This window comes from Balaenoptera acutorostrata, chromosome X (assembly GCF_949987535.1).
Source record: "Balaenoptera acutorostrata chromosome X, mBalAcu1.1, whole genome shotgun sequence".
Lineage (NCBI taxonomy): Eukaryota > Metazoa > Chordata > Mammalia > Artiodactyla > Balaenopteridae > Balaenoptera > Balaenoptera acutorostrata.
Window position 1 is genome coordinate 114,723,641 of NC_080085.1, and position 23,948 is coordinate 114,747,588.

The 23,948-nt window shown below is 41.5% G+C and overlaps 1 protein-coding gene across 2 annotated transcripts in view; it reads right to left on the reverse strand.

Moving 5' to 3' along the window:
* Positions 1-23,948, reverse strand: part of FRMD7 (FERM domain containing 7) — a 57,003-nt gene that overhangs the window by 17,600 nt on the left and 15,455 nt on the right. Inside the window, exons 2-6 of one of the 2 annotated variants that reach the window (XM_028164588.2) lie at positions 17,635-17,696; positions 9,767-9,871; positions 8,914-8,956; positions 6,849-6,927; positions 4,065-4,162 (exon numbers count right to left, since the gene is read on the reverse strand). In XM_028164588.2, the coding sequence (XP_028020389.2) occupies positions 4,065-4,162; positions 6,849-6,901 (151 nt within the window). In that variant the 5' untranslated portion in view covers positions 6,902-6,927; positions 8,914-8,956; positions 9,767-9,871; positions 17,635-17,696. Of the gene's footprint in view, positions 1-4,064; positions 4,453-6,848; positions 6,928-8,913; positions 8,957-9,766; positions 9,872-17,634; positions 17,697-23,948 lie in introns of those variants that run through there. The other variant, XM_057538684.1, reaches the window with a different exon arrangement.

Consider the following 23,948-nt stretch of genomic DNA (forward strand, 5'->3'; position numbering starts at 1 on the left):
ATATGTAGATATATATATATCTATATATCTGAATCACTTGCTGTACACCTGAAACTAACACAACATTGTAAATCAACTATACTTCAATTTAAAAAAAATAACACAGACACACACAAATAAAGAAAATGAAAAGTCAAGCCATAGATTGGAAGAAAATTTCACAAATTATATATCTCATAAAGGATTTTTAACAAGAATATATAAAACTCTCTTAAAATTCAATAAGACAACCCATTTTAAAATTGGCAAAAATTTGAATAGGCATTTTACCAAAGAAAACATAGGAATGGTTAATAAACAGATGAGAAGGTGCTCAACATCATTAGTCATTAGAAAAATGCTAATTATAATTGCAATGAGATTCATTGCACTAGAATGACCATAATCACAAAGATAGACAATACCAAATTTTAGTGAAGATGTGGAGAAATTGGAAACCTCATACATTTCTGGTTTTATTGTAACAATTTGGAGAACAGTTTGGCAGTTTCTTAAAATGTTAAACACAAATTTACCTTAAGACGAAACAATTACATTCCTAGAAATCTACCAAAGAGAGATGAAAACATGTGTCCACACAAAGACTTGTACATGAATATTCATAACATTATTCATAATAGCTAAACTGGAAACAATCCAAATGTCCCTGGCCAAGTAAATAGATAAATAAAATGTGGTATACCCATAAAATGGAATACTACTCAGCAATAGAAAGGAACAAACTGCTGTGATTCAAGTTAGAACATGCATAAATTTCAAAAACATTGTGTTGAGTGAAAAAAGCCAGATACAAAAGACCACATATTTTATCATTTCTATTACATGGAATGTCTAGAAAAGGCAAATCTATAGAAACAGAAATTAAATTAGTGGTTGAGTGACTGCAAATGGGCATGAGAGAGCTCTTTTGGCATGATGGAAATGTTTGAAAACTGGGTTGTGGTAATGGTTGCACAACTCTGTAAATTTACTAAAAACCATTGAGTTACAGACTTAAAATGAGTGAATTTTATGGTATACACATTATACCACAATAGAGCTGTTTTAAAAAATAAATTAAACACACACACACACACACACACACACACCAATCTTTCTGTTTATTAAGCACAAGTATTAAGCACAAGACCTTACGTTGACCCTAAGGAAAACATAGGAACACATAAGACCATGCTTCTTTTTTCTCTCCATGCAGGACTATGACAATCTAGGAAGAGACCTATGACATACAAATGAGTAAATATCATTAGTGATAGAAGGCAGCACGTGGTGTGAGCACCTTCACTGTTAACATGCTGGTCCAAACTACCATCATCTCTCTCTCTCCTGCTGTCGTCTGTTATCTGGTCTCCCCACTTCCACCATCCCTCATAAAGTCTATTTTCTCTCATTTTTTAAAATTGAATAAATTTGACATATAACATTGCAGCAATTTAAGGTGTACACTGTGTTACTTTGATACATTTATAGATTGCAATATGATTGCCATTGTTGCAATATTTATCACATTACATAATTATAGTGCAATATTATTGTCTATATTTATTATACTGTACGTTAGATCACTATGGCTTATTTACTACTCGCTACAAATTTCTGTTTTCACCACAGCAGCTAACATGATGTAGTTAAAACCTAATTCAGATCATTTCACTCCTCTGTTTCAAATGCTACAGTGGCTTCCCATCACATTTAGAGTAATGTCCTAGGTCTTTAATATGCTTTTAAGGCCCTCCATGATTACTGTCTCCCTCTCTCCCTCAGTTCCAGCCATCCACAAAGCCTGCTTAATGTTTCTTGAATACTCCCGGCATGCTCCTACCTCAGGCCCTTTGCACTGGATGTTCTCTGCCTGGAACTCCCTTCCACCAGATTTCTGCATAGCTTGGTCTTTTACCTCCTTCAAGTTTTGTTTAACTATCACCTTCACAGTGAAGCCTACCCTGACCACCTTATTTAAAAATTCAGTACCCACCCCCCGAATTTCCCTCTCTCCCTTCCATACTTTATTTTCTCCAGTGCACTTATCACTTTCAAACTTACATTATATATTTCTTTATTTTGGTCTGATCGTCCTCCACTGCCAAAATGTGAGCTCCACGAGAGCAAGGATCTTTTTATTTCACTGCTATATTCCCAGTACCTGGCATGTGGTAGGTACTTAATAAAATTTGCTGAATGAATGACAAAGAAGAGTTACTGTACTAAGGGCATTCATAAAAGGGAGGCTTCATTTGGAATGTACAAACTGTATTTGGGAGGAAGAGTCTGGCTAGAGCCAGAGGGGTGTGTAAGAGAGATTTAAGCAGACGAGGTCAGAATGTGGAGGTTCTTGAATGCCTAGAACATACATATTAGATGAATAAATAAACGAGCAAACGAATGAGCAGCCTGGCTGTGTTCTGCACACTGTCTTAGCAACCAGTGAAAGAATCTGACCTGGATGGATTGTGAAGAGCTGACTCCTTGAAACTTTAGCTTTTTTTCTATGGAAAGAGCTTCTATTGACAAACAAAATATCCTCTAGAAAAGCTGAAGCGTTCTGTGCTATGCCTGAAATGGCCACTAGGGAATGCTCAAATCCATAATGTTGAACTATTAAGAATGAAATGGGGCTCCCCCATCAGAGGCTGTCTGGGGAGCCCCAATCCTCTGACTGCTGCCTTAAACAGGCAGCTAACGGAGAAGGATAAGTCTTCCAATATTGTTTTCTCCACCTGCCTTACCCCATCTCCCGACCCCACCCCAAGCACAATACTGGACATACAGTTAGTGTCCTTGGCATTCAAGGCCCTTCAAAATGATGCTTAGTCTCTTGTCACCTCTCAGACCCTATGCTCGAGCTGTACTTGAGCTGCATCCTCTGTATATACTTCTGCTTGTACCATCACCTTTTTTTCTTTTCTGTTTTCTCTGCTTATCATTACATATCCAATTCCTATGCATCACTTTAAGGCCCAGCGCAAAAGCCATCTCATCCATAAGCCTTCCCTGATAACTACTGCTCTCACTGCCTTCCTGAGATCCTGGGCTCTCATCCTGTCTCACTTATGAGTCACTTGGTAAACACTGATTCAGATACTGTCTCTATCCAAGCCCTTCGTTCTGGAGTTCCCAGTGAAATCAGAAATCTACCATTTCTGGACTGTCAGGAAGGCAGTGGATAGAGGTCAAAAATGAACTTATGAAACAAAAAAATGAAGCTATGATCCTTCAGGAACAGTAAGGAACAACCTATTCTTGGATGGCCTCTCTAGAAGAGAGAGGAAGTCCAGCCAGCCCTAGAAGAAGACATACTATTTCCAGCTGCCTCAATCCTGCCCTCGGGGGTACAGGAGCAGCCTGACGTGCCCAGCTTCACCCCCTCCCCAGGCCAGGCCCCACTGTTCCCCGGGCCTCTTTTCCCTGCCTACATTACTCAGCCTAGTCCAACGACGCGGCTGCTAGGATCTGGGGAACTCTAATAGACGCCTGGGGCCTTTTCCCCTTTTAGTCTCTCTCCACCTGCTGTACTCTGTGCTTTGTTCTCTGGAATCATGATAAAGAGCAACATGGGAATCACATTAAACGTGACAATGTGCCGCAGAAAGCACGTACCAGAAATGGATCCTGGGGCAAACAGAGGGAGTGGGGCCGGCCTAGCGAAGTTCATGCCCAGATTAGTCCAGACCAGCTCCTGGAGAGCAAGCCCGGGGCAGTGGGAGGGCAAGGTTAGACCGAGATAGAAGAAAATCAGCATTTACTTTTCATCTACATAACTGCTCTGTGAGAAGGCATTCTTGTCACTCTTTTAAAGACTAGGGAACTCAGGCAAAGACAGCTGAGGGGACTTCACCCAAGGCTACAACAGTTAGAACGTAGAAACAGGATTTGAATCCAAATCTCAATGACTACAGTAACCAGCCTCTTTCTACTGGACCATGCCATTTCTATATCTCTCATCCAGGCTTTCTCTCCTCTACAGAGAAGTCCTAACATGATTATAGGGATGTTGAGGGTACTTAGCCTCTTTGCTTGGTTCTCTAGCTGGCTGATAGGCCCCGAAGCCGACATTTGCTACTTACATTGTAAGATGTGAGAGATCATCAACGCTGTACAGTTGTCACTGCATGGAAGCCTTCCCAGAGCCAAATCCTTCTTTATTTGAAGAGTAAAAAGATACCTGCAAAGAAGTGGGGGGAAATCTCTTGAGGAAGAAACAGGAACAAGAAAGAAGCATTTCCCTTCTCCCAGATCCAAGATGTTTCAAAAAAGACACGGTGCCCCCAGTCAGGGAGATGCCTTTTGGGGGTGGTGAGTAATGCATAGGCTTTGCTTCGGCCCCTAACCAGCACTAGACCACAACTCGGCTGATCCAGCACTTCAGCAAGCCTCACAGCCATTAGGAATCACCCCGGCCAAATCCTCCCGCCAACTTGAGGGAGTTGGCCAACCATCCTCTGGTGATTTCTGCCACGTAGCAAAGCCACATACCCAGCCAGAGAGAAAGGGAGATTCAGCAAGAATAAGCCTACTCAGGAGGCCAGTACTGCTCTGTTTACAAAATGCTATCAAGTACTCACTATCGTAACAACTTAGAAGGCTGGCATCATCACCGCATGTTCCAATTACGGAAAGACAGAGGTTAGGCGATTTGGGCAGAGTCATATCACCCCAAGACAGTGAAACTGTGGCAAGACCTCAGGTCTGCCTCTCAATTCTAGGCTGCCTCCTATCCAAAAGACTGGGTTTCAGAAATCAAGAACTTGAGGCCATGATTCTGCCCCTTCACCTGGACCACCGTCTCCGTATCACCAGAGCCCAGCCTAGCCCTTTGCACAGAGCAGGTATGGAATTACTGTGTATTGAATGGAATGAAGCCAGACTACTTTTTTTCCTACTGATAATCAGGGACCCATGAAGTACACATTGGTATCCAGAGCTTTGCAAAACAGACGGCATTTGTCCCACACTTTTAAGCCCTTATCAAAGGCAATCAGCTTTTGAAAAGATGTGTATAATTAAGATTCTACTGCTGACTATGTTCCTTCTTGGTTCAAAATTGGTTCCAATGTTTTATTTTATATATTAAAACATTTACTATCTACTGTGGGCATTTCCCTATATAAGATGTAATTTTCTGAATAAAGTTCTATCTAGATTTTTTTAAACCAGTTAAGACTTGAAGGCAATGTGGTGAACCAGAATTAATTGCACGTGATAGATGAAAATGCAGACTGGGAAAAAACAGGTAAATTACTAGGTGATTATTCAATTTACAAAGCCATTCATTATAATCCTTCAAATTGTGATCTCTCTTAATGGATTAGAAATGATTCAGTTAGAAAAGTTATATTTGCACACCACTCTGAGAAACTCACGTATTGGCCCCAAAAAGGCATCCTTGTAAAGTCAACTACAGTTAAGTATTCTCAAATGGACCAATGGGGAAAAAATAAAGGAAGTCTAACCGTTGCCATTACCTGCTTTCAAATATAGATGTAAATGAGAATAATCAGCCTCAATTGCTAAAGGGGACATGAATTTCATTTTACTCCTAGCAAGAAAGAAAGTAACCTTGTCATTTGACGCATTCCTTGCTGTTAAGAAGGCAGCTGCCTGCTGCAAATACCAAATCCTTCCTCTGAACAGCTGATGAATCATTTATCGTCACATTGATTTTCTCATTCTTTTTTTTTTTCCCAGAGAAAGTTTATCTCCATCAAAATTGGTTACAATTTGAGACTGGACTGAAATGAGTTAGCAAAAGCAAACTGATAGAGATACCAAGACATCAAGTTATCTGGGAAAAGGGCCTACAACTCACAAATTTGGAGAGGATTGGGAGAGAGAGAGAGAGACTGACTTTTTAAAAGTGACTTCTACAAAGACCCCTCAGAAAAGAACTCCCCCCCTTTACAAAAAGGGTGAAGAAAAATTGGCCATGAACCATGATGGGGAATATTTCAGGTAGAATAACTGCCAACACGCTGTGACCTTGATCAAGTCACTCTAGTTCCCAGGACCTGTTTCCGCATCTGTAAACCAAAAGGTCTGGACTAGATTATTTTTCCACATTTGTAAACCAAAAGGTCTGGACTAGATTATCTCTTACATCCCTTCTATGTGTAGAAGTCTGGAGTCTGAAGTCTAGAAAGCAGAGTAAGGTTTGGGGGGGTGTTATGTTGACAAAGTATTTTTGAAGAAGTAGGTTTACATTGTCATTTTAAAGGGCATTTTTATAAATATAAAAATACTTTAAAATGTTTTATACTTTTTAGCTTTTTAATTTTTTGTAAGTATAAAAATATTTTACTTATATAAATTATTAATCATTTGCAATTATTAATAAGTACAATAAAATATCAATAATTTATAATTATGCAAAATAATTTATTGAATTATTCTTTATATTTTTTACTTTTCTACTTTCAAAAAGGTTTTATAAGTGTATGTCATCATCACTTTCTACCTATGGGATATACACAAACACACACACACACACACACACACACGTGGACACAACCGTTTTCAGTAAGCAGGGAACTTAGCTGTCAAGCTGCCCTTTGATTAGAACACAGATGCAATGAAGGCAAACACTCTAACTGTTGTAGCAGTTAATGGCTTAACCCCCAAGTGGGCACCCAGGCTGGTTACCACTTTTAGAACACCACCCTTCCTTCTCCCTGAAGTCCCTATCCTTTGGAAGATTAACACTGGGGACCAGCCAGGCCCTCCTTCTCACCAACTTCTTACCATCTCCCAGAGAGTGACTGAGAGCCAAGCCTTCCAAAGAAGGCTAGAAGCCCATTCCCTGATAAATGGAGAATAATGATTAAGTAACATCATGCATCATGCAAGTACTATACCTTGTAAGCTCTTCTCGCAGATGTCCAGGGTCCACTGGGAAAAATTTCACCATAAATTTGAAAACAACCTCCTTAGGATCTTAAAACACAATATCTCCATAAGTTTTGTTTAAATGTCCATCACGACAGTTACAGGTCTTCTCTCTCTCTCTCTCTCTCTCTCTCTCTCTCTCACACACACACACACACACACACACACACACACTCCCCTCTCCTCTTCCCTCCTCTCCCCATCACTCCCTCTCACAGACTTTTCATTTAAATTTCAATCTTTCACATTTGTGAGATGTTATTTTTGAATTGTGCCTCTATGTGGATAACAGTTGGGAAAGTTCTCCTGCCCCTCTTCCTCCCTTCTCTTTCTTTGAGTTTCTTTTTGTAAAGGTATGCCTCGTTTGGGGCCTACTGTGTCCTCTCTTAAGAAGTGTTCCATTTAGAAAAATATACCACTTGCTACTTGGGATTCTGCATTCCTGGCTGCGAGAAGGGCCCAGCTATAGAGGCAGGGGAATATCAGCTGGCTCAAGGATTCATAAAGGGAACTAGAAGTAGTAGGGACTGAGGCCTCTGTATATCTTAAAATCTACATGAAGAAAACATATCTACTTGCCTTCACTCCTACTTGCATTTGAAAATAAGAAACTTTCTGTATCGAAAGCAAATACACACATGCAGCATTAACACCATTCATTCAGTAAATATTTGTTGAGTGCCTATTGTATGCTGAGCATTGTACTAGAGGCTCCTGGAAATAAAAATACAGTTAAGCACTCAAAGATTGGTAGAAGAGGCAGACACCTAGACAGACAATCACAGCACCACAAAGTGTTATAAGCCCCGAGTACTGGGTAAGCACAAGAGGGAGAAAAGAGTTTGGAGGAGGTCAAGGAAGGCTTCCTGGAAGAGCTGACATCTGAGTAGGGCTGCCAGATTTAGCAGATAAAAATATAGGACTCCCAGTTAAATTTGAATTTCAGATATACAATGATTGCCTGGGACATACTTATACAAAGAAATTAGTCTTTGTTGATCTGAAATTCTAATTTAGTTGGGCAACTTCTATTTTATCTGAGAAGCCTACATCTGAAGTTAGTTTTGTTCAAATTAGGAGACGTAGGAGTATGAAATGGTCAGAGGCAGAGGTAAAGGCTAGAAAGGCAGGCAGAGTCTGGTGCTTTGAGGATCATGTTAAAGAGTTTGGACTTTATTCTAAGGGCAATAGGGGGTCATGGAAGCATTTTAAGCAGGAGACTGATGTGGTCAGGTTTGTATTTGCAATAGTTCCCTTTGGGAGTAGTGTACATGATGGATTGGGGGGAGTCAGTTGGGAAGCTGTTGGGATCATGTGACAGATTATCAGTACGTGGTGGGAAAAGACAGAATTGTGGGAGACACCAACACTTAGAGAGCAGGAGGGGGAAGTGACACGAAACAGCCTTTCCCAAAGTGTGGACTGAAATCCACCTGCAGCGGAAGGACCTATGGAATTCGTTAAAAATTCAGGTTGCTGGCCCCCAACTCGGGGATGAGGCCCAGGAATATGCATTTTAACAAGAACTGCCCCCTCCTCCCGGCCCGTGATCCTAATACACACTGAAATTTGAGAACCACCACACTAGATTGTGAAATATAGGGTTCGGGGGAATATTTCATGCATAGTAGGCACTCAAATATGACCTGAATTGGATGGACAATGTCTGTGACGGGATTAAACTGAAACACCTCCTGGAAGAAGGTGAATGGCATTGCTGCTTGACATCAAGGATGCTCGAAGATGTGCAGGTCTAGAGTCAGAGATGTATTCCTAGAGCCAATCCACAGAGCGCTGTTATTACCAGGGTTCTCAAAATTTACTCAAAGATCCAGCAGCCTGATTTTCCTCATCTCAGGCAAAGTTAAAATGATATTTTTAAATTGCTAAATTTACTGGATGGATGAAGGATTAAAATAATACATCAAAGCCCTTTTCTCCCCTTATATTAAGGCGAGGAACAGTGTGGTATTGTTGAAATATTTTCAAGTTGTAACTGGGAATTCTATTCCTTAAGTGATTTTCCATACTTACTTTTTACTTGCTTCGTAATGGACTTCAGAAGTTCCAACCAGACCTGTAATAACATTAATGAAAGAATTGATAGAACATGGCACTGAGTATAGCTTTTTGTTTTTTGTTTTTTTTTTTTTGGTAGCAGATTAAAGTCAACATGAAACAAACAAATATCAAGACTCTTTAGACTTCTAAAGATAGTAAGAAACAGCAACGTCAAAGAAATGCTGTGCTTCCACCACACTCAATCTGTCCCCTTCTATTTTCCCAATGACAGTGCACATTGTTGATCTATAAACTCTTTGCTGTTGACATTTGAGTCACTGCTCCCCTGCCTCAGGAGGATGACAGAGGTGTCATATACAAGGCTCATTAGTTGCCACAAAGACTAATGAAGGCATTTGGCTCCACATTTGGATCCTACAGCCCCCAAATGCCAGCTTAATAGTCATAATGAGCCTTTCTGGGAAGGAGCCAGATAACAGATCCGCCAAGGCAGGACACAGCGGGCAGAACATCGGGAATGTTAGGATGTGAGAGAGGGGCAAGGAGCGTTCCCGAATACTACTGGTGAGGTTAGGAGTCTTCAGTTTGGAGGTTGAGGTCCAGCCTCTGGAAAGTCAGAATAAAGTACAGAGACCTCTTCACACAGTGACAAAAGAGGAGCAGACGGTGGAAGAGTTTGTGCTTGGCAAACGGAGGTGACTTTTCATAGACAAGGAGGGGAAATAGTTATTAAATCCACTCATTTTTCAAGGGTTTAAATGGTTTTTCCTTTTGCAGTTGGGGGTGTGAGCCCTGCATATCTAGCTGCAAGCTGCATTTAGAAGCAATTCTAGACACAAAGAACCCTATAATGAAACCAACTTACATTATTTCCAGAATGGCTACAGAATTCTAATCCAAAATATTCCTTTTCAGCAAGATTTAGATGGCTGCAACTCAGGTTAAACAGCGCCTTCCCGGATGACTTTTGCTAAACAAAACAAAGAGACCATAGCACAGTTTGTGATCCTAAGCTGATATTGTTGCTGCAGTGTGGAATAAAGGGTAGAAGCAACTAGACTCCCTTCAGTTTCCTTTAAGCACTGTTTTCAGGCCCTGTATCCTCCCAAATGTTGTTGAGTTTTACACATAAATACATGCATCTATCTGTAGATTGTTTTAGCGGTACCTCTTAAAAAGCCTCAGATTAATGACAAACCCTCTTGGAAAAAGACAGCCTTGCACTTAGCTACGTATGGCTAGATCTGCAAATCTACCCTTTCAGTGGAATTCTTTCATCAATTCATCCCACAGGCAATTTGAAAGATTTTCCCCAAATTAACAGATAGTTTAATCAAGATGCAAATCGGACCTGCTTAAAATCCTTCAGTGGCTCCCTTCAGGATAAAGTCTCTACTCCTTAGCAGGAAGGCTGGGCCCTTTCCCTCATGTGGCCCTGCCTGCCCCTCCAGCCTCATCTCTTGCCCTTCCCCCTTCCTTTCTAATAATCGCAGCCCGCTCATGTTTCCCCACACGTCAAGTAGATTCATGTCTCCATGCCTCTGCTCATGTCATTCCTTCTACACAGAACGCCCTTCCCACCTTTCTTTGCTTTGGCTTCCTCCTACTCAGCTCAGATGCCACTCCCCGGGAGAGCTTGGGAGCCAAGGGCAACCTCCGTGCTCCCAAACACTCTTGCTTGCCTCAAACATGGCCCTTCTCACACGGGATGTCTATCTTCCCCGTTAGACTGAATTCCTTCATAGCAGGGGCCTTGCTTTAATTTTCTTGTTACTCACCAGGTCTAACTCAGAGCCTGCCACATACTAGGGGTCTGAATGTTGGTTGATCCAACATGAAATTGACCAACTTCCTCCTCCGAGCTCCACGAGGAGATTTCATTCTACAGCTTTTCCCACCATAACTGCATCTAGCATACTCCTTTCACATAAGGCCACACATATTTGTTTTTCTTCGTAAAGCCCACATACACTGGGAGCACAAAACAGTCCCTTTCTCAGGCTTCTCTGAGAATAGGAGCTGTGAAGAGCTCTCTGTGAAAATCTCTATGATCTGAGTGGGGCTGGAGCTGATCTTCAGCCAGCATTGCTGAAGCCGAGGGTTGCAGTTGCAGGGAGGACGGTGATGGGAAAATTGGGCCCTGGCTGATAGGCACAAAGACACGCTGCTGAAAACCCCTAGTTAAAGCCAAGTCACGCGGTGCCTCTGGTGCTGCAAAGGAAGCTGGGTGCAGGGAAATGTAGTTGGAAATCACCGACGCATAGAATTAATGCCAACCTTGAGAGGTCAGAGAGTCCAGCCACCCTCCTCCCACACCCCACCCTCTCCCTCAAGGCAGTCTCACACGGAACAGAACCCACATCTGGGATTTAATAGCTTCCAGGAAGGCGACCTCCCCCATCCCCTTCCCCCAACGACCCAAAATGCTCCCCTCTCCCTTGGACTTCTCTCCACTTGGTTTCGTAGTCCAAAGCTCCACCAACTGAGATTCATGAGGGTTAACCAGGGTCCTATTTTTAAATGCAAATAGGATGCAGAGGGTGAAAGCTACTGCATCCTTAGCGCCTGGAGAGAGAGCTGAGGGAAAGGGGGTTTGATTTTATGTGGGAGGTCACATTGGAACTGTGATCCAGGAAAAAGGGGTCAGCCCATGGTGGGGTTCGGGGGCTTGAAGGGCATTAGGGGGCAGTGGGGGAGGGGGTGTCTGGGAGGGAGGAGGGAGGGGGCGCTTCTGCCTATGTGGCAACCTTGCCTAGGGCAAGTCCTGACACAGACCATTCCAGACAGATGAAATCGCTCCTATTTTCAAAGTCCTCCAGACAAGGAGCTGTTACGGGATTTTTATTATGAATTAAAAAAATTTCTAAAGAGAGAGAGAGAAGACAGCAATACTTTTTCCAACACCAAAGAAACGTTTCAGTCATGAGGACCAAATTCCGTCATAGACTCCAGTTTCTTTGCAAACAATTTAAGAAACTCAAGATTTTCCTTTTTCCTCCTCATTTTTTCCTTTTTTTTTTTTTTTTACCATTGAGGTGCTTAATCGTCTCCATCAATGCTGCCACATTCCATGTGTTTGTATATTTAAATGTTTCTGCAGTCACAAAGAATATATGGCCATTCTTGTAAGGTTTCCAATCCAGGCTGCCTTTTTGCTCCCTTCTGTAAGATCCCATACCATGTTTCTAAGAATAATCCCCTGATTCGTCCACCCCTGTATATCTTGCCAACTGGCTCTAAAAGCCTTTGGCATCTGTGCCTTAGGAGGTCAGGAGCTCATGTGGCTCAAGCTCTCTACCCACATCTCCGGGAGAGGCATTTCCCTTCGACCCTCCGTAGTGTACGTTGAAATTGGCCAGCCTAGTGGAATGTGTTGCACAATAGGTAAGGTCTTGGTTCTGTCCTAACATGCAGCCTTTAATTTTTTTCAACCAATTCCTCGACTTTTATGTTATGATTATTTTTCTCATAATATCTCTATATACAACTTTCCTATTTTCTCTTTTCTGGACTTCTGATTCTCTTTTCCATTGCTTGTTCTTGTTTAAGCTGACACTTTTCAACATTCTAATCAAGCTCCTTAGTGGATCTAAATTATTTATCACCGGTCGTCCCACTCAAGGAATTGGAACTCTAATCCTGAACCTTGTCTTATATTCATCTCCCTTGGATTACAGTAGAGCAGTGTTTGCCTTTAAAAAAATCACACACACACATATAATTTAAAACCTTTCAGAACTTGTATTTATAATCTTCAGCTTACAAACTCGGTCTTAACCATTGGACACTGATTTCTTGGGGCTCCAAACTCATCTTCTCATGGAAACAATAAATATTCAAGGTGACTGTTTCCAAAAAACAGCCCACCAAATCTTCTATGCACATAGGGCTGTCATATAACAGTTTATTAAAACAAGCCTCTATTGTAATCCTGCTCTACCCACTTACTAACTGGATGAATTGGGGCAAATGTTTTAGCTCACAGATTGATCTCCCTTTTCCAGGTACCTGAAGACAGAAACCATGTGTCTGAGTACCTGGCATTATATACAGTGATTGGAAAAGAGTGGACATTCCATAAATGTTTACTGAATAAATAGATGAATGGATCCAAACATTTAACTTGATTCATGTGCATTAGCAGGACAGTCCTCTCAAGAGGAAGAACAAATTAGTTACTATGTGACCTAGGGCAAATTACTGAACCGTTCTGAGCCTTGGTTTACTCATCTGTAAAATGGAGATAATAATCGTATTATGTTACAGAGTCGTTGTGTGGATTAATCAAGATAATTCACATCAAGGCCTTAGTACTATGCCTGGCACATCACAAGACATAAGTAATACACACATATATTTATAGATAGAGAGAGAGAAGAGTCTGGAAGAACACATACCAAACCGTTAACAGCATTATTCCTGGAGAGGGGTTTAGATTAAAGGGAACTTTACCTTTTTAGTTTGTACATATCTGAATTCTTTTTCTAAATGAGCAGGGACAGTAGAAACTCTCTTAATAAACTTTAACTCAACAACGCACAGAGAATGCTTTCCATTCCCCCTTTAAAACATTGACAGATGCCTAAGTCATGATGAAAGCTCATGGCTAGTAAGCTAATATGACTTTGCACTTTTACATCCATCGACTGAGTCTCAGGCTTGATAATAATTATTTTCTTGAACATATTTTGACAATTCTACTTATTATTGTAATTATACAAGTTAATTATATTGTATGTATATCACAAGAATCATGATCACTAACAACAAGAGTGGTTTCTATGAAAACTAAATTGAAAAAAAATCAATAAGGGGGGAATCCCCCAAAATATGCTGTCAAATTAGTTTTGGGTAGGACAGCAGTAAAATATTGGGGGATAAAATCTGGAAGGATTCTGTACTCAAATTTTTCCACATTAAATGAACAAATACTGGAAATCATAGATGATGCATTATGGGTATGAGTCAGAGAAGAAAAATGGAAACACTGATCAGAAGTCCTTACTCAAAAAGCCCTTGACCCTGCATCAAAAGCTTGGCATATGAATATAAATGTATATGTTTTATGTCGAAGTGAGAAGTTTAAGGTGTTTGTGTGTAAATGTACATATTTATTATGATTTTCTGCTTTGGCAAATTTTATCAATTAACTGATCAACAATCACCTTTGATCACATTAGATAACAGAGATTCTAATGCATCCACATAATGACTGTGTACTTCAAAAGAATGTAGGCTACAGAATTAAGGTTTCAGAAAAGGATAAGCTGGAACAGCGTATTATTAACGGTAGCATGATAGGCCATTTTAATTTTTCCTTATATTTGTTATATTTTCCAGAGAAACACAATACACATTGTAAAATTTAAAAGCATAGTGCCATACAAAGAGTCTTATAGATGCTTCTCCTGTTTCCACTGCTGATTCCCACATTCAAAATATTTCTCATGCTCCCCTCAGGAAATTGTTTTTGAAGTCACAGATAATAATCACCCATTCTCCTGATTTTATAGTTATGCCTCATTTTTTAATTCCAAAATATGACTATATAAACTCCGGTGATGACAACAAAATAGCAGAGAGAGAGAGAGAGAGAGAGAGAGAGAGACCTGTCTCTTCCTGTTTTATAAAGCCATCTGTCCTATCAGGTTAGGGCCCCACCCTTATGACCTCATTCAACCTTAATTACTTCCTAAAAGTCCTATCTCCAAATACAGTCAGATTAATCACACGGGGAGTGGGGTTAGAAGTTCAACATATGAATCTGGGTGGGGGGGGAGATAATTCAGTCCATATCAATGACTCAACTTGATAGCCCACTTTAGTTACCATACTTGCTCTTTATGACTTTTGACTCTTTCCAAACATGAAATCCATTCTCAAATAATGAAGATTTGTGAGTCATTTTGGAAGCAATGTGCCCAATTACAGAAGGCCAAAAGGGAGTTCCAAAATGTGCTGAGTACCTGCAATACGTAGGAGAAGGCAGCACATCATTGTGGCTGAGAATGTGGGCTCTGAAGCCAGACACAGCTGCTTCTAGTTCTGACCTGTCTCCCTGCTAGAGGGGTAATCTTGCACAGACTATTTAATCTCTCTGAACCTTCGCTTCTTCAGTTGCAAAATAAGACTGTCAGGAGCCAAACACAGAAGGGCCACATATTATATGATTCTATTTATATGAAATGTCCAGACCAGGCAAATCCATGGAGACAGAAAACAGATTGGTGGTGGTCAGAGACTGGGGGGGGAGAGGGGAATAGGGAGTGACTATTAACTAGTATGGGGTTTCTTTTGGGGAGGATGCAAATATTCTGGAATTAGATAGTTGTGATGGTTGTACAACAATGAATATACTAAAAACCACTGAATTGTACACTTTAAAAGGATGAATCTTCTGGCATGTGAATTGCATCTCCATTTTAAAGAAGGGTCATAGTGAGCATCTAAGGAGACTATTCTTGTCAAGTACTTTACACAGTATCTGGTCCAAAGGAAGAGCTCAAGAAATGTTGACTGTTTATAGGGAGACTATATAATTTATCATCCAAATTGGGACGGTTTTGAGGGTTGACAGGGCACTAGTAATTATTATATTGTCACAACAGGTGTAAACCAGGACTGTCCTGGAGAAACTCTGATGTATGGTCACCTAGTTATTTGCATTTGGACCACTCCAGGGGGTCTGTTTTGACAAGGGCAGCATTTATTTGAATATTCAAAATCTGGAATATTAAGAATCAGAGACATGACTATTAGTTTCCCCTCATAGAAACCAGTGTCTGATGATCATTCCTCCAGTAGCAAGTGAATGAGGTGCCTTTCAGTCATGTTAACCTTGGTTCCATATTTTTATAGGAAAGGCTCAACCGTAACAACCACACAAAAAACCAGGGACAGAGAACTGCTTCACCAGTCTTAACCTTCTCCCTAATAAACATTTTAAAAGTCGATCCCTCTCCTTTAACATGTTTTTCCTCCATTCTTTATTCTCTTTTTTCAGTTATTTTTGTTTTCCTGTTGTACTTTTCCCCTGCGCAAACTCCAGGCTTACTTTTGATGCATTTGCCCCTTTCCTCCTGTATATGCCTTTACTCTTTTTTTTTTTGTGACACTTTCTACCACCCTTTCAATTCAACACACAATATTGAGTGCCTGTTCTGTGCCAGGTACTTTCCTGAACTGCAGGGATACTGAGGTGAACAAGACCCAGGCATTACCACCAAGGAATACATAGGCTGGCAGGAAAGGCAGGTGCATCAACAGGTGATCGCAGTGGTCGGGGCTAAGTGTGCTTTTAAGCTTGTATGCAGGGGGTAATGTGATATCACACCCAAAGGGCACCTAACCCAGAAACGTGGGTGAGGGTATAGCACAATGGATTCTTTTTTTTAAATTAATTAATTAATTAATTTTTGGGGGGGGCTACATTTGGTCTTCGTTGCCGCGCAGGGGTTACTCTTTGATGCGGTGCATGGGCTTCTCATTGCTGTGGCTTCTCTTGTTGCGGAGCACGGGCTCCAGGTGTGTGGGCTTCAGTAGTTGTGGCTTGCGGGCTCTAGAGCGCAGGCTCAGTAGTTGTGGCGCACAGGCTTAGTTGCTCCGTGGCCTGTGGGATCTTCCTGGACCAGGGCTTGAACCCGTGTCCCCTGCATTGGCAGGCAGATTCTTAACCACTGCGCCACCAGGGAAGTCCCTGAATAATGGATTCTTAACAGAGGGGACACCTAATCCAAGATAGGATGCAAGAGTTGGAGTTAGCCAGGTGAAGAGGAGGAAAAGAGAAGGGTGTCAGAGGCAGAAGAGATTAGAAAACAGGGTGTGAACAAGTCGACTGTAAGCAGTGTGGTGTCCCTAAAGGAGCGAGGGAGATCCAGGGACACTGAGCAGGAGCCTCACCAAGATGGGCAGAAATCTTGTTCTGCATCTTGGTCTACACTCCCTCACCTCCATCCAGCTCTCTGTGTATAAGCAGCAATAGGCCCACACCTCATTTACAGAGTTTGGACCCTTCCGAAGGAAGGTAAGTCTTTCTCCATTCCTGTTGTCTGCAGGCTACATCCAGAAACCTCAGAACCCTTTAAGTGTTAAACCCTGGGACTGCTCCTTTTAAAGGGCTGTTTCACTTTTCATTAAAAATGCAAATATCCCGGGACTTCCCTGGTGGCGCAGTGGTTAAGACTCCGCCTGCCAATGCAGGGGACAAGGGATCGATCCCTAGTCCTGGAAGATCCCACATGCCGCGGAGCAACTAAGCCCGTGCGCCACAACTACCGAGCCCGCGTTCCAGAACTGCCAAATCCCGTGTGCCTAGAGCCCGTGCTCCACAACAAGAGAAGCCACCGCAGTGAGAAGCCTGCGCACCGCAACGAAGAGTAGCCCCCGCTCACCGCACCTAGAGAAAGCCCACGCAGCAACGAAGACCCAACGCAGCCAAAAATAAATAAATTAAAAAAAAATTTTTTTAATGCAAATATCCTGACATTGCAACAAACAACGGCAAAAATCCGACACATATCTTATTCATCTACCAATATAGTCAGATGCAACCAGTTTTCTAAAAACGAAGTTGAACATACTTTCAAAATTTACACTGTGTAAACCACCCAGGGAACTAGGAAACAGAGCTCCTTTGGGGCAGGGCAGAAGAAATTACTGGGCAAGCTATAACCCTCCTGGGGGTTCAACTCCTGGTAAAAAGAGAACTGCTGAGAGTGGTGAGAGGCTAATTACCAGGTAGCTGCAGTTCCTTCTAAAATGGAGTCCTCTCCGCAGGCAGTCTAGTCTTTCAGCATCTGGTAGAGAGCAAGGTGCAGTTAGACACATCAAAGAACAAAGAATAAGTAGGAAGTCAAGGGAGGCCCTTTCCCCAGAGCCCAGAGGACTCAGCAATAAACCCTGGAGGGAAGAACAGTTTAAATGGGTACTTAAGACTTCCTGGTGGCGGTAAGCAGAGAGAACAAGCCTTGTAGTTGCTTGTGCACGTGTGAAATTCACACCAAATTACAACTGGTTTTTATTTTATTTCTGAAAACATAAAGCAGTTCAAAGTACTGCCTGTGTGATTGATGGAAGGCTTAAAGTTGCTTAAGATTAACAGCTCAGAAAGATTTCCGGCCCACGTGGCTGTCCTAGGGGGGTCCTGAAGGATCAACCTAAGCAGCTGACTGACCACCCGCCTCTTTTTTTTCTATTGAAGTAGAGTTGATTTACAATGTTGTGTTCATTTCTGCTGTACAGCAAAGTGATTCAGTTATACCTATATACCACCCTCTTTACCTGCAGCCATGTTGATACTGATTAAACTAAGTTCAGAAGGGAACTCGGGAGTCAGAGAGCTCGTCTAGGCCCTGATAGATGATACTTCCTAGCAGACAACCTTTTCAAGCTCTAAGGGAATGATGTATTACTGCCTGAGGCCTTAGGTTGGTTTGGCAATGATCTGGACATGTTCCATCTGATTCATACTCTTTGCTGGAATGTGTCTAAGAGACTCTCCTTGCTCAGAATTGCTCTTCATACTAAGGAAAGAAAAAAGAAAAAAACAAAACAAAACAAGATTACCACCCTAATAGCAATCTTGCCCCCACTCCTGAGACATCGAAATTACCATGCCTACATTGGAAAAGCTGTTCAAAAGTGACAGTGTAATAATGGCATTCTCAAGACAGTGCTCCCAAGTCCTGTCGAAATTACTAGCTACTCGGGTAATTAAAACAATTATAATTGTTTGTTTCCACTTAATGCTTTAGCACTAAATCCACGTGCTGTGTGTGACGCACAACCAGCTTCCAAATGGTAGTCGGACTTTTCTTTTAAACTTCAGGTTGATAAAACATTCTGTGCATATCTATCAATCTGAGACATTCAGGACACAACAGAGATCGTTCAATGCCATGTAATCCGGGCCCTTCATTTTACAAGTGGGGAGATTTAGATCCAGACAAGGGAAGAGACTTGCCCAAGATCTTCCAGCAGGTTAATAGCAGATCTGGGATTGGAACCCAGGTCTTCTGGCCTCCAGTAATGGGCTCATTTTATTACACCGGGCTGTCCTTAAATATAAAGGGAAAACTAATATCTAGGTGTATGAAGGACAAGAAAGAGATAAACACCTAAACTTGTTCCTTTGATTCACTCTTTCCTTTCATGTTCACTGTTTTTTTCCTTTACCATCTTTTCTCAACTTTTGACTGTACTGTTAACTCACTTTTCTCTTCTTCTGCTTATTACTCCAATGTTTCTCCTTCTTTAGCCTCCCTTTCCTTGATTGTTCTACATTCCTGACTCTTCTTTCTAGAATCAGGTTTACTCCATTTATAAAGTGTTCACTATGTTGCCCAGCAAGGCTGTGAGCAGGTTGGAGGCCACTCTGTTCTGACAGGTTGTGAATTTCACAGAAACTCTATAAAGAAGCCATTAAACAATAATTCCTTTTAAAATGTCTACTTAATAAGAGGCCATGAAACCCAATGTATCAGGGTTACTATGGAGAATCTGTGTTGGCTGAACAGAAAATCTTTTTAAAAAATATTTCAGAAACTATTCCAAGTTAAATGGAATCAAGAGACACATGTGGAGTTTAGGGTTCCATAAGAAAGTAGTATTTCAATGTATAAAATATACACCAGAATGTTAAAGTCTGGATGATGGGATTATACTTGCATTTTATTTTCTTCTTTGTGCTTACCAGAATATTCTAATGAATTTGTGTTCTGTCATATATGGAAGCTGGATTTGAAACTTGAAAAAAAAATCAGAAAGAGAAAGACAAATACCATGTGATATCACTTATATGTGGAATCTAAAATATGACACAAATGAAGCTATCTATGAAACAGAAACTGAATCACGGACATAGAGAACAGAATGGTGGTTGCCAAGGAGGAGGGGATTGGGGGAGGGATGGAGTGGGAGTTTGGGGTTAGCAGACGCAAACTATTATATATAGAGTGGATAAACAACAAGGTCCTACTGTATAGCACGGAGAACTATATTCAATATCCTATGATAAACCATAATGGAAAAGAATATATAAAAAAATGTATATATATGTATTACTGAATCACTTTGCTGTACAGCAGTAATTAACACAACATTGTAGATCAACTATACTTCAGTTTAAAACAAAAGAATCTTAGCATCAAATTTTGAAAAAATAAATGAACCTCTAAAGGACTTCTGAGTAGCAAAATGAGGGGTCATGTGAGCCATCACTCAGGCTAATCTGCCTGTCATGAAGTGTCTCATTCCCCCACCCTTTCAACACCCCTACGTTAGCCAGGTGTGCATGCTTGTCAACACCTGTGGACTAGGTTAAGGGACCAGCTCTGCCCCGCAGCAAGAAGCCTATAAGGGCTTCCTGCCTGAGTCTCACCTTGGCTTCTTGCCAAGCTCCACTCTTGCAGAAGTCACTTAGGACCTGTGATTTCATTCCTCTTTCCCTATGCAGACATCTGCCTTAGTTCTTAACCCTTGTTCACTTAGTCTGTTTACTTGGGTTCCTGCTGTTTGGTGCTGGATTGGACCTACAACACCCGTGGGCTAGGCTCCACTCAGCTCTGCTCTCCTCTTGACTGGTCTCCACCTCTGTTGTGCACACCGTAGGTGTTTCATGAAGATTGTGGTTTAGCAATATAACTTAACTCCTGGGCCTGCTTGCAGCCTTTTATCCCTTTCCTCCCAGCTACCCTGGCATACAGTCATGCAAGTCCTGAGTGCTAACTCCCTCCTGTGGGCCTTGGGGCGACTTAGGCTCTACAACCCAAAGCCTAAGAGCCGCATACCACTCTCAGTCTGGCTTAGTCTGGGCTGATACCAGGTTTGCAGAACACTGCCGTCCTCCCTGCACAAGGCTACTTCAATATGGTGGATCTATGGTTAGGGTGCATAACTCAAAACAGTTGTCTGGGATTCTCTAGCTGTACTCAGGGACAAGCACAGCCAAGCCCAGAAAAATGTTAATTCATATATTTTATTAAATACTGCACATCTAAAATTCTAATGTACAAGAAAGAAAGGCATGGTATTCTTTCATTGAAATGAGAGAATTCATTCTTTCATTGCTTCAACAGATAGTTATTGAGCATCTACTATGTTGCTGGTTAACTATACTACAGACCGTACTACAGACTGTCACTGATGTCACTGAATTAAGAGAACCTACTGTGTCCTTTTGGGTGCATAACCCCCCTCCACATTGAGCCCCAAAGAAGGACCTATCTTTTTTGGCTTCATGCAATTCTCAGATGCCCTATACCTTATCTTTCTAACCCTGTCCATGTCTCTGAACCGTTTCCATTGTTCAGCTGTCCCCTGAAAGCTCCCCAACAGCTCTTGCAGGTCCCCCTTTACACCAGGTCAGTTTTTCCTTGAAATAGCCAACCCTGTTGTCTACATCACCACTCCCAACACACACAAGAGCTAACTGCTTAAGATGTGAAATGCCGAGATAACTCCAACACAGTGGCTCTTGAAAAACAAACATTAAAGAGATTATAGTGGTCAAGTGCATGGGCTCTTAACCTAGAGTGCCCCATTCAAATCCTGTTTCTACCACTTACTACTCTGTGACTTTGGGCAAGCTACTTCACCTCTCTGCCCAGTTTACTCATCTGTCAAACAGGGATACTTCATTGAGGATTTCAGTGAATTAATATATGTAAAATTTACATTAGTACCTAGTAAATGATAAACATTCTTTTGAGATATATTAGCTAGTATCATTACTATTTAGGCTGGAAAGGAATTGAGTAGTAATTGTGGGCAATGGGGTTGATATTTGGGGGGCAGGTGCCATTTTGAGAGGAGCCTCTATTTTGACTGCTTATGCAGCAGCCGTTTTTTGGTTTCTTTTGTATTTTTAACAACTTTATTGGAGTATAATTGCTTTACAATGGTGTGTTAGTTTCTGCTTTATAACAAAGTGAATCAGCTATACATATACATATATCCCCATATCTCTTCCCACTTGCGTCTCCCTCCCAACCTCCCGATCCCACCCCTCTAGGTGGTCACAAAGCATGGAGCTGACCTCCCTGTGCTATGCGGCTGCTTCCCATAAGCTATGTATTTTACATTTGGTAGTGTATATATGTCCATGCCACTCTCTCACTCCATCCCAGCCTACCCTTCCCCCTCCCCGTGTCCTCAAGTCCATTCTCTACATCTGCGTCTTTATTCCTGTTCTGACCCTAGGTTCTTCAGAACCTTTTTTTTTTTTAGATTCCATATATATGTGTTAGCTTACAGTATTTGTTTTTCTCTTCCTGACTTACTTCACTCTGTATGACAGACTCTAGGTCCATCCACTTCACTGCACATAACTCAATTTTGTTACTTTTTATGGCTGAGTAATATTCCATTGTATGTATGTGCCACATCTTCTTTATCCATTCATCTATCGATGGACACTTAGATTGCTTCCATGTCCTGGCTATTTTAAATAGTGCTGCAATGAACATTTTGGTACATGGCTCTTTTTGAATTATGGTTTTCTCAGGGTATATGCCCAGTAGTGGTACTGTTGGGTCGTATGGCAGTTCTATTTTTAGTTTTTTAAGGAACCTCCATACTGTTCTCCATAGTGGCTGTATCAATTTACATTCCCACCAACAGTGAAAGAGGATTCCCTTTTCTCCACACCCTCTCCAGCATTTATTGTTTGTAGATTTTTTGATGATGGCCATTCTGGCTGGTGTGAGGTGATACCTCACTGTAGTTTTGATTTGTATTTCTCTAATGATTAGTGATGTTGAGGATTCATTCATGTGTTTGTTGGCAATCTGCATATCTTCTTTGGAGAAATGTCTATTTAGATCTTCTGCCCATTTTTGGATTGGGTTGTTTGTTTGTTTTTTGGATATTGAGCTGCATGAGCTGCTGGTATATTTTGGACACTAATCCTTTGTCAGTTGCTTCGTTTGCAAATATTTTCTCCCATTCTGAGGATTGTCTTTTTGTCTCGTTTATGGTTTCCTTTGCTGTGCAAAAGCTTTTAAGTTTCATTAGGTCCCATTTGTTTATTTTTGTTCTTATTTCCATTTCTCTAGGAGGTGGGTCAAAAAGGATCTTGCTGTGATTTATGTCATAGAGTGTTCTGCCTAGGTTTTCCTCTAAGAGTTTTATAGTGTCTGGCCTTACATTTAGGTTTTTAATCCATTTCAAGTTTATTTTTATATATGATGTTAGAGAGTGTTCTAAATTCATTCTTTTACATTTAGTTGTCCAGATTTCCCAGCACCATTTATTGAACAGGCTGTCTTTTCTCCATTGTATATTCTTGCCTCCTTTATCAAAATTAAGGTGACCATATGTGCGGGGGTTTATCTCTGGGCTTTCTATCCTCTTCCATTGATCTATATGTCTGTTTTTGTGCCAGTACCATACTGTCTTGATTACTGTAGCTTTGTAGTATAGTCTGAAGTCAGGGAACCTGCTTCCTCCAGCTCTGTTTTTCTTTCTCAAGATTGCCTTGGCAATTTGGGGTCTTTTGTGTTTCCATACAAATTGTGAATTTTTTTGTTCTAGTTCTGTGAAAAATGCCATTGATAGTTTGATAGGGATTGCATTGAATCTGTAGATTGCTTTGGGTAGTATCGTCATTTTCACAGTGTTGGTTCTTCCAATCCAAGTACATGGTATATCTCGCCATCTGTTTGTATCATCTTTAATTTCTTTCATCAGTGTCGTACAGTTGTCTGCATACAGGTCCCCTCCCTGGGATCCGACCTCCGAAGCCCGAGCCTCAGCTCCCAGCCCCCACCCGCCCCGGCGGGTGAGCAGACAAGCCTCTCAGGCTGGTGAGTGCTGGTCGGCACCAATCCTCTGTACGGGAATCTCTCCGCTTTGCCCTCCACACCCTGTTGCTGAGCTCTCCTCGGTGACTCCGAAGCTTCCCCCCACCCACACCCCGTCTCCACCAGTGAAGGGGTTCCCTAGTGTGTGGAAACTTTTCCTCCTTCACAGCTCCCTCCCAGAGGTGCAGGTCCTGTCCCTATACTTTTGTCTCTGTTTTTTCTTTTTTCTTTTACCCTACCCAGGTACGT